The sequence below is a fragment of the Echinococcus granulosus genome (assembly GCF_000524195.1).
Source record: "Echinococcus granulosus chromosome Unknown EG_S00006, whole genome shotgun sequence".
NCBI classification, from domain to species: domain Eukaryota; kingdom Metazoa; phylum Platyhelminthes; class Cestoda; order Cyclophyllidea; family Taeniidae; genus Echinococcus; species Echinococcus granulosus.
In genome coordinates, this window is record NW_020170386.1 from 412412 (window position 1) to 423876 (window position 11465).

At 40.1% G+C, this 11465-nt stretch overlaps 1 protein-coding gene across 1 annotated transcript; it reads left to right on the forward strand. All coding sequences in view use genetic code 11, as the record gives it.

Annotated features, from left to right (window-relative positions):
- Nucleotides 1-2367: 2367 nt before the first annotated feature.
- Nucleotides 2368-10651, forward strand: EGR_01543 (hypothetical protein; the record flags this gene model as incomplete). Its single annotated transcript, XM_024490792.1, has 11 exons — nucleotides 2368-2433; nucleotides 2479-2505; nucleotides 4310-4443; nucleotides 5118-5223; nucleotides 5673-5833; nucleotides 6358-6482; nucleotides 7602-7718; nucleotides 8425-8705; nucleotides 9273-9551; nucleotides 9770-9852; nucleotides 10297-10651. The coding sequence occupies 11 exons, from the start codon at nucleotides 2368-2370 to the stop codon at nucleotides 10649-10651; spliced, it is 1734 nt and encodes a 577-aa protein (XP_024354657.1).
- Nucleotides 10652-11465: the final 814 nt, after the last annotated feature.

Genomic DNA, 11465 nt, shown 5'->3' on the forward strand with positions numbered 1-11465 from the left:
AAGGCTATGATTGTGCTCTTGTATGTTGGAGTTTTAAAAAGTTTCCAAGCGGGGTAGTTTACATTAGCCTTTGAAATATGGCCATTGTGTTGTAGGATCTAATAAAGCACATTTGAAATTTACAGAGTTGATCAGATCACACGATCGCAAGCACCCCAATTTTAGATCGAACGTGGACCGACATTTGGGTCTGTGTGGGGAGCTTAGCAAATCATTAATATAGGCTTGGGCTAAATAATCCATCTTGATTTCCGTAGTTAGTTGGACATGTTCAACACACGTTCTTCCTTCATCTTTACCTTGCAGTAGACTAGCCCCGTGGCAAACTAATTTTTACGACCTCTTCTTTAAGCATCTCAGCAGAAAATAACCTGGCGGCTTTCGATTTGGGAGTTAAAAGGGATTGATGGCCACAAAGTTTGTCTTTCGAATTCGCCTCTCCCAAATAGCTACCTAGAAAATGGAAGAATCCAAGACGTGCGTCTTGAATATCGCCACCATGTGAACTTACATTGCAATCCATCGAGCCCTTTCGCTAACCGTGATTCGTAGAGGAGATCGTGCGCACATCTCAGTGGTCCCAATAGGTTGTGGTGAACCACTGATAAATATCAAAAATCCAATTCAGTATTATATATTGATGCTTCCGTGGATGAGGTTAGATCCTGTCGATTTTCCCACCCGAGTGATCGGGAGACAGAGGCTCCAATACGGAAGCCTTTACTTGCAGACGAGTATAAGAAATCAGCTACTGGAGCGTAGGCTACCACTGGCTGGACACTAGAGAAACAGGGTAGTTCCAGTCTTGCTTATTGATAGTAATTGATCGGCCTTGACTATATTAGTGATTGCTAGCCCAAAGTCCAGCTGCATGTGTTACTGGTCGGTCACTTTGCGGAATGTTAGAAAATTATTCAAGAAGAAGGAAACTTCTAGAAAAGCGAAAGAGTAACATTGCCTGGAGTTTCAGGCTCCTCCAGTATGATGTGCTTAAGTAATAGCTGTAGTTTGGGTGATTGAGCTAGTAATACTAGGCGACAGTTTCAAGTTCTAATGCGCTTACGAAATTTAAGTCCACATCACAGAGCAATCCTATCATGTCCTCATAGGGTTTTGCTAGATTGTAGATATGACTATCTGGATTTTGTGACGTCGAATCTAAACGGGCGTTTCTTACGTGGCTTCTTAAAGGGTATTTAGAAATCCCACAAATTCATAAATAATCTTTATTGAAATATTCCAGGCTTCAACAACCAGATACGACTTAATATAGTGCAGGCGTGGTAGCCTTTTACATAGGCACCAAGTTCCCTCTCCAAAGCGGGAGATTCCTTAGGTCGTTGTGTTAGGGTAACGATTTTTTAAGTATGTAAGTGTCTTCGATTGCTGTCGATGCTTCGTGCAGAGGGGAGATGCACGAATGGAGGTGCCTAGGTCGACCGCAAAATTGCCTCACCTATGTGCAGAGTAGATAATGGGACAATGTTTATTTTACCCACAAAGGATGCTTAAATTGTTATTTAGCGGGAAATGTAAGTTGTTTTCTTTATTGCTTTCCCCAACCCACTCGGGATTGCTTGAGTCATTGATTCAATAAAGGCGATTCTGACATTCTACTCTCTTAATGTTTAAAAAGAAAATAAAACACTACTATCTGTTGTTTATTAATGGCTAACTATCGTTATTGCCACTACAAGGGCAACTTGAGCTAATTTATTAAATCAAATTAGTAAATAACAATTTGCACTAACGTCGCAACAGCGATTGACAAATGAAGAAAAAATTTGGAAACTGGGAGAAAATTGATGATTTCCATTTTAGTACGGTTATTATCTGCAATTTGCCAGCATGCGATGTAAAGTGAACGGTAACTTGTGGTTGCATCTTGAATCAATTTTGGCGTCGAGAGGTAATATACATTCGGCCAGGTGGTTACATCAACAGAGTAAATGAAGAGGACATTTTTGGATATTTTCATTCCAAATAACTCCAGTGAACTGTTTAACTTATTATCAATGATTTGAATATTTAACCTGGACGATCTCTGCATCCTTTTAATGTCAGGATCAGGTTCAGAACTAGCTGATTGAATTCGCCTTTCAGCGAGGCCGCAAAATCGGAAAAAGTAACTATAAATAAAATCACGTATGGCATAAACTATGAATCTAAATTTATGCAAATTGTAAGTCTATCATCACTGTGTATACGTCACCGAATGATTATAATCAAATGGCTTCGGCAGACACCCTAGCTCTTGTTTAATGGCACCAAAATTGTGATATAGAGAAAATGTGTAAATCAGCCCATTTAACTCAACTACGTTACATGTTCCACTGTTGAAACGATGGTAGCAAGGGTATTTATATTATGCTCCTCAAGATCACCTTTCAATTCTTACTAATTCAGCAACTCCCGGTAGCCCGAAAACCTCTAGTAAAAATAAGATAATATAAAGTTCCAAATTACATAAAGTTATAGGTGAATGTCGTGAATGCGCTGAGGAATGTAAGTTGATCTACTGTGTACACAAAATCTTTAAAAACGCTTACAAGGAAAGGTAAGTAGTGCAGTCTGAGTTCTCTGGGCCTTTGTGCAGTGGAATACGTACATGATTATTGACAATGAGTCTCTCACTCTTGCATTTGTTTTGAAAATACTTATATTTACCTTGTACCTTCAGCCTGTGCACGTAGTACTTCCATTTTCCTAATCCTCCGGTGGACATATTATATTTATGTATGTGCAAAGATTAATTTAAATTATAGTGTGAAATAAGTGTACGGTTATTTGAGAACTAGGTAAAACTAGAATGTACCAAGTGAAAGGTGTGAGGGAGTCGGTCGTTCTGACATTGCCTGTTTACTCCTTGGAGTACCTTGGTTTTGGCTGTTAGCTGACTTGGATTCCGGGCAAGTCATTAATACATTTCGACCTTAGCAAGAAAATTATGAATATCGTAGTAGAAGAGGAGCTAAGGACATAGAGGTCTTAAGCACTACTACTTTTTCCAAGATATTGGTGCGACCAGCACACCTGCATGCATACAATGTTAGGACTGAACAGACAAGTGATGGAATGCCGCTCGGGTATCCAAGTCACAGTGCCGCAACATCCAATCGGCATTAGTGCGTCTTGTTTACGTGGACAAAGCCTGTCCGATTTTAATCGAAGCGATAGGCTGTGATGTTTATAACTGTGGTACTTGTGGGCCGTAAGGACGTATAAGTCAACTGCCTTGTGCGGAATGTGGCACGGTGCAATGGTAAAAATGCTTCTTTCGGTTCTCGTATACGCTCCAGTCAAAACCGCAGTACGTCAATGTTACCTTTGCGATAACATTACGACAAGGAGTCATAAATAAGACCTACGTTGCCCAGTGTAGACTAGCCTTAATATGACCCAAAATCATAGCCGCACTAAACTGCGACATTGCCTATGGAGTCTCGGCTTAACTGATTTCCTCTGCTCGATCACCTGTGCTTTTAAATGACCAATGGCTTGAATCTGTTTTTTGCCTGCCAGCATAGATAATGATACATGCAAAGGAGTATACACAAGGGCAAATCAACAGCTCTCAAAAATGGAGCCGAGTTTTTGATAGCTAACTCCGTTTGGAAAACTATTTTTACCTACCATGGGAGGAATAAGTCCCGTATTCACGCAAACTTTGGTTTTATTTAGTTTTACGCATCTTTTCATATTTAAATACGATTTTTTGTGCAACGCAACTTTCGTGCTGGTTTTTAAGTGCATTTACGTAATTGTGATGTGACAACACTACATTCTAGTGTTTAGCTGCCAACGCGTATTGCGTAACCGAATTAACCGGTTTGGAAGCAAATTTTACCAAGTAATTGCCATTTTACGACGTAATGGCAACTGGAGACCGGCTTCCCGCAAAGCTTCTACCGCAAACGACTTGTATTTAAAATGGGCAACTAAAATTGCGCTTTAACTCAAGGTGTTTGCCTTTTTTCACCTAAAATTTAGTAAAAAATGGGAAACTTTGACTCATTCCTTTGCAGAGGAAGATGTCTTCTAAATCATTGGAGCTACACATATCCTTTTCCTAGCTAAATGGAGCTGCTTGTTAATACTGAATGTTCCGTTCTATTATGTCGGTTAACGTTACTCCAAATCCTATCATAATGCTTGTCACTATAAGTCCTGCGCCATTTAGTTTCTTTAAATCAAATAGGTTGGAGTACTGCCCTCATAAAATTGTAAGGTTTTTATCGAATCAAACAAAACCGATGCTACTAATCAACCATTGTCCTACTCATCCACTTTCTTCCCTTTTTTCACCTAGAACGAGGTGAGAAAATTACACTTATTACTTGGTTACTCCAATCCCTCTGGAACCCTCATCGATGGCAATCGGTGTGATTTTGGGAGCACATGTGACGTTTACTTCCTTCTTTGTATCAAAAGCACTACGGGCACGTGAGTCACTAATCTTTGTCGACAGTTTTGCTCTTGAAATGCATCTTCACTGCCAACGTCTTTTGTTTTCCCAGGGTTATTCTCTGTTCTGCATTGTTAATAAGTATCGATGTCTTGATTTAAAAAGGCTAGCAGAATACGGTTGTGTAGCCTTTAATGATGGGGCCTTTAGCTAATGTTATTGTTAATTGTAATTTTGAATAATTTATGACTGTCTGATTTAAAAAGGGTGAAAATATCCTACATTTTGTCGAGTCCTTTCAGTGGATAATTCGCCTATCCTATTAATTACTCGAAGTCGGCCAGTCCTACGAGGTAAAACAAAGTAGTAAGTTAGGTAAGGTAGTAGGTTGAGTTTAATTTCAAGACGAGAATCAATTGGTAACTTTTAAAGGTAGTAATAAATTTTACTGTTGGGCCAAAAATCACTCGCTTTAGTGGAAGTGACTGCTTAGGCTTTCATAAGATCTTACTTATGCGGTATCAGTTATAAGTAGCTCCTATCCACATCGAAAATCGGATCTGCTTATTAAAACCCTTGGACATTAGATTTTACTATCTTCAGAAGAGTCGTATTTTATTAGAGTGACTTTAATTTTATTAAAAATGTCTTGCGTAGCATCAATCAAAATCACTATGGCATTAATTTCAGGATTTGTTTTGAATTGCATTAGGTCCTGCGACATGTACAATGAGACCACGGAAGTCTATCCAGACGTGACTGAGGTGAGCGCGGCGGGCGCGATTGAAACGGTGATCCCGCTAATCTCACCCCTCAGAGTAAGTTCGCCATTGAACTCATGTCCCTTGGATTCTGCATTTAATTGGTGTTTTAGTGACATTTGCGAAAATAAATAGAAAGCTGTCCTTCCAGTGGGAAGGCAAACAGAGTTGTCTACCACAGATGCAAATATCTCGCAAATAAATCGCTATATTCTAACATCTTTGCGCTATTTTTCAGAGATACTTAATCGAAAACTCGAATATCACCTTTATCTCCTTTTGATACCATTAGTAAATAGTATATTAATGGCTAAAGGCCACCATGGTTATGAAAATCGCATATCTAAGGTCAATAAAAGGGATATTTTGGCACTCAAGCATTGGCTTGTTCAAAGATCTCACGTAAATTGTTAGATTGTTTGGTAGTAATTAACTCTGACTTAAATGTGATAAAAGATAAGGCCATCAAGCTTTTCATGTAGCTATTTCTTACGGTTGTTTTACAGAAAACCATGGAGATAGTAATCGACGTATGGGATTTTGACATTGTTTCCAGCAGTGACTTCATCGCCCAGTTTGAGGGGATACTGGATATGGAAACGCTTTCGCAAAATTGGTCAGCAGTTCCCCTGTTCCGGAGGGACCTCGTCTATATGAATGATGTTTTGTAAGTCATTGAAATGCGATGTGGATTAGTACCTTGTCGTCAACTTTTCACAAATTAAGAATGACATAAGGTGTGATTCTGGCCGGGCAAATCGAGCAGCGATCAAGTCCTCATTTTGTTCAGTCTTGAAGGTAGGAGTTTTTGAAATTGTATTTAAACGTGAATAGGTGGGAAGAATGCTGGTTTGGATGAAACATTTAAACAAGATATCGACAGTGGATACTTTGTAGATTATTTAGCAAATCCACAAAACACTTTCAGTGAGAGTAAAACCAAAAGTTCGTTTTTACTTTACACATTTCAAATGCAATCCCCTTAGTACTGTGTAGATAAATAGGGAACGGCACACCCAATGCTTCATTTATCTAACCAGGACTGTGGAAGTGTATGAGTAACTAAAAGTCTTCTGTCAGAAGATCCAAAGTTATAGACCTTTTGTTCATAACTATTTTGGGTTTATTAAGGCGTGAGCATAATTGAAATTATGGAAATAAAGAAAAAGTACTGTGCCTCTCCCTTTAAAGCATGAAGGCCCTTGTACGTGTGGATTGCGCGGGACAGGAGACGAACGGTACATGCAACATCGTGTGCAGGCCCCGTGAAGGTGTGAACACGTGCGACTCGGATGGCAACTTCATTTGTCTAAGAGGTATCCCACTTCAATATACATGTTTAACCAGGGCTGCCGAAAAGACTTTAGGAGTAAATCAAGAACTTAGAAATGTTTTACTTATAAAAGTCCTGTTTTACGCCTTGCAACGACTTCTCCCAATTAAAGAAAGCCTCGAAATCGATGAATAGAAGCCAAAAAATAGAGATTTTAAATGATAAAATGAAAGGAAGCTGTAATCTGTCATGATTAGACAGTTTGAAATTATGGACAGAAGGAGCATTCTGTCCAGAAGGGTCAATTGACGCCTTATAATGCAGGAAAGCAAATTTTCTTCTCAGGCATTACTGCACACGGTAGTGCGAATTTTCAAAGCCATGATATTTGTTCAGTGTGTTGGAAACTGTACTAGACACAATTATGACAAGTAACCAATTCAATGATTGCTAATTGAAGTAGGTGCTATTTCAGCCCTTATGTACGTACCGGTTGTAGACGCAGTGCATCTCTCGAGCTGATGAGGTTTATGAATTACGCACCAAGGAATCCTTTACCTGACCATTTGAAAAGTTTCCGCCATTTGAGAAAAATGCAGCAATTAATTAAAAATTCAGCCAGTCACCTGTGTAAAGATTTGTACGTTATCAAAAGTTCGACAACACACCTAACCAAGCATTAATAGCGTGACTGGAAAGAGCCAAATCCTCTAGGCGTCCCTTCCTTCCCGTATCTTTTGGAATTAGGTCCACAAATAACGCGAAATTTTACTTCAAATTCTACATACTCATGCCGGTTATTAATGAAAAGCATCAGCGTCCACTATATGCCTACAAGTGGTATTTTTTACCCACTGAGTCGTTAGTGAAAGATGGGTTGCTACCTACTAATATGAATGATATCCCAGTGTGACGGATGCAGCAGTGGCACCATTATTTCGATGCTATTCGAACAAACTTATAAGCCTCCTACGTAGTCATTTCTATTGCTTATTTTACACATTTAGGTACATTCTATCGGAAAAGCAAAGGTAACACACTTTAAGTAAGGTATAAAAATGTACCATTACTTGTGAGAACATCGTCTTGCTGTTGGTAGACCTCCCCTTCTCTGTCGCCCCATAGCTAACTAAACTACTAACCATCCTTTCGCATCATTTAGGGTTTATGGGTCCAACATGCGATCAGATTGACTACTGTGCCGCAAATGATTGTGCAGACTATGCCATTTGTCAGTCGTTGCGAGATGGATACAAGTGCGTGTGCAGTGGCTACGAAGGTAAGGCCACTAGCAGGTAACTAAATTGATGTTCTATCATGCTGCTTTTCGTGGGGTCATCTGCGCAACACACAGTAGACTGTGTTTCGATCTCCGATACCTCATCGGCCATTCTCCTAGGCGCCGTTCGTGTGGCAAGTTAGGAGGACAAGTAACAGTTTTATAAAGCAACAAATACCCGCTAAATTTCTGTCTTAAGGATGACATTTTACAATAGTACCCATCTATTCCGCCTCATTGATCAATATTAGTAGTTTTTCAGTCGATTCAGACAAATTGTGCCTCTCAAAATCTCTGCGTGTTTTGAACGAAAACTTACATCTCTGCTGGTGTTAGGACTTCGAAGGATAATTATGTCTTTATCGCATTTTAATTTTGCTTTTAAATCTTAATTTTCCAAATCGCGCTATTCAAGCATTAACCTGTCTGAAATACCAAAACAGAGGCAGTAATATGACTTTGACTGCATATTCTCCGAAGGAATATCCTATTTAATCCACCTTAACCTACTTTGTTTTCTTTTATTCCAAATTACTAAAATACCTATGTACTGTGAGGTAGAATCCCGTTTCAGACAGAGAACTCGTGAGAATTTGCCGAACGTGGAGAGCATATTTGACTGATATGATGTGGTATCTTGCATAATAATAAGCTAATCCTTCTTACAAGTAGAAAACCCACCCAACTCTGTGCCATACTCTTGCAGGTAGTGCATGTGAGAAGGGCTATAATCCCTGCCTCGATGGGTCCCTCTGCGGCCCTAACGGCCAGTGTAAAGCGGACGGACCAGAGTACCAGTGTGTCTGCGAGGTTGGCTGGGGCGGAAGACACTGTGAAAGAAAGGCCACGCCATGCGAACGCGCCGCCCGGGAGCTGGGTCAGTCAACTGTCTGCCTTAACGGTGGCAGCTGTCAGAACATCGGTGACAATGAGTACTACTGTCAATGTCCTCAACCCAGGACAGGACCCAGGTGCGAGGTGCTGGACGTGAGTTAGAGTTACATTTAATGCTTGTCTGGGTCAGTTAACGTTGTGAAGGTGTCGTGTGTGTAATTTGACAGGCTGTAAAAAGGTTACTGGATTAGTAACAGTATAATTACGCAGGCGAGGCAATTCTTACCAGATATGGTGACTCAGTGTAGCTCACAGTACAGACAAAGTATAAAATTACCACCTCGATTTGTGTAACAAGTTCATAAGTGTAAATTTCCAGCTCTCTTGTACCAAAAGGAAGTGTTTATCATTTAAACTTAAACAGACTACACTGGGCTCGTTTGCAAAACACGCGCATCGGCAGTTTCAGTGCCTTCGGTACGTGGTATACATCAGTCTCGTGCATGTCCTTAATTAAAAACAATACGACTCGAAAGGCACTGTGAATTTCCAAATGCATTGAAATGTACCCGCTTCAATGGATGGGAAGTTTTAAAGCACCTCTCTGCCTTCTCGCATAATGCAGAATTGGTTTTCAGTTGGTTTTTCGCCAAAATAGCAAGTGGCAAATTTCAATTTAGTACAATTAATTTGTAATTTGCACGGGGTAATTCATTTAAGATCTGTAGTGCCGAAAATTGCTCGGGCCATGGTGCTTGTGCATTTCTGGACTCAAGTGTGGACAGTTTCCACTGCGAATGTAATTACGGATGGACTGGAGCCTCCTGCAGCCTAAAACTACTGACACCTTGTCAAGTCGCCAGTCAAAAACTTCACACAAATGTGTCAATGGTGTGCCTACACGGTGGCACATGCGTCGACAACGCTAACGGTGTGGATTTCAGTTGTGAGTGTTTACAAGGCTGGTTCGGGAGGCAATGTGAAATCTTCTTCACCCAGGTATCATATTGTTACCTAGATATGATTTAGACGTAGTATCTAACATCTTTGGAAACAAGCCATGTTTTTCACTAAATCAACAATGTATCCAGAATTCCTCCGCTTTTTTTAGAAAAATTCCATGATTAGTAACAAGTTAAACATTTTCCTCACACTTTTTAAAGACCAATCATTAGTAAGTCATTTATCGTCTTACCATAATTTTGAATTTTCCATAGACATTGTACTTCATTCTACCTACGGCAATGTTGCCACTTCTCATCATTGTAGTTATCGCAGCGGCCTATCGAAGATATCTAAGGTAAGGCGAAGAATTTGGCATAACGTAACTTCAGCCCAAACTGGTGAATACTATCCAACCATGAAGTAAATAACTAAATAGTGCGCAAATTTGACCTTGTAAATCCTAAAATGTGCTAGAACTTTATTCGAGGGATCTTTTTGTGCACTTTGATAGCAGAGTTGTAGGCCGATATCACGCAGAGACAACAAAAAAAATGATTTTGGTGATGGCACAATAGCATGTAATCAGGAGAAGGGTGTCTGAAGTACTCCGCGCATTTCGTGTGGGTGCATTGCAGAGTAGAAATCCAACATAATTATGAACTTGGTTACTCCGAAAAAATATTGGTACATATACTAGTTTCAATAGCTTATCTACGTAATCATTATAATCTCATACTATTTGATGATTCACTAGTTTCACGAAGTATGCACATATATGCACACTTTTTGCATTTTCAAGGCGAAGATTCTGCGAAAAGACTAAACCCATGACGTATGTTACTCGACGGGTTAGTGAACACAGTGAAGACCCTATCAGCCGCAAAATATCTCCGTACGCAATTTACATCCCAAGTGGGGGTGACATTGCTGCCTACGGTCTATACAATGACCCTTACTACATCCAGCCGGTGAAGGACCAGGAGAAGGTGCCACTCAGCCATCAAAATTCCGACGCAGTAACACTCGACAGGAGAGAGAGCGGCGGAGGTCTCACACCCATTCTGCCACCAAAGAATGCTCCGGGTGTGAAGGGACCAAGAGGCTCAACCGATAAGCATATTTACATCAATAACTTTAACTCTGCCATCGAGTAGCAGTCGTGCCTTCGCTAGTCACGTATATCAGCCCACTAATTTTCATCAAAGTAGGTCATTGACTTTGGTGTATATTCAATACCAACTGACCAGTCATTTTTATGCATTTTAACAACAAACGATATTTTGTATTAACGCAAACTTTTCAAATGAACAAGAAAGTTGTGGATATTGTTTCCCTTCCGACAGAAATCGTTCTATGCTTTATATCCCATGGCAAAGTTTGTAAAAAATTCCTTTTTGGTATAATTTTAATAGCTGTACTTTTTAAACACATAAAAGGGTAAAAGCATTAATAAGCACTTGACAGTGCGGTCATAAATTTTACCAAGTGCAAAGAGAAATGGTAGGTTACAAACAACTTGGTTTGCGTTCTTTCTGCAGACGAAACCTGATTATTTATTATGTGTGGATTAAACAGTCAATGAACTCGGGAGGGGCATAATTTCCTTGCTATCGCCCATCAAATGCTGTAAGCAAATGCCGATTGACGATCTTACACGAGCTGTACGCAGTCTACCCTTCCAGATGTTGCCAGATAACTCGTCCAAACTAAGTCTGTTACATTGAGTGAAGTGTTACGCTTGGAGTGTCCACCTAATCAGTGAGTTGAAATTTTGTTCAAATCTTCCTTCAATGCGTAACAGAAGGGAGATCGTACTCTCCGGAACTCCAGGTAAGTCGCTTGCTCGGCAATTGGTGGTTTGCGCAGTGCCGCGCAATTCGCCCAATTGAATGCGTTTATTAAACTTCCCTCACATTGCGTGTCCGAAGATTCGAGCTAAACTTAAAATAAGGCAGACAGTTGTCTCAC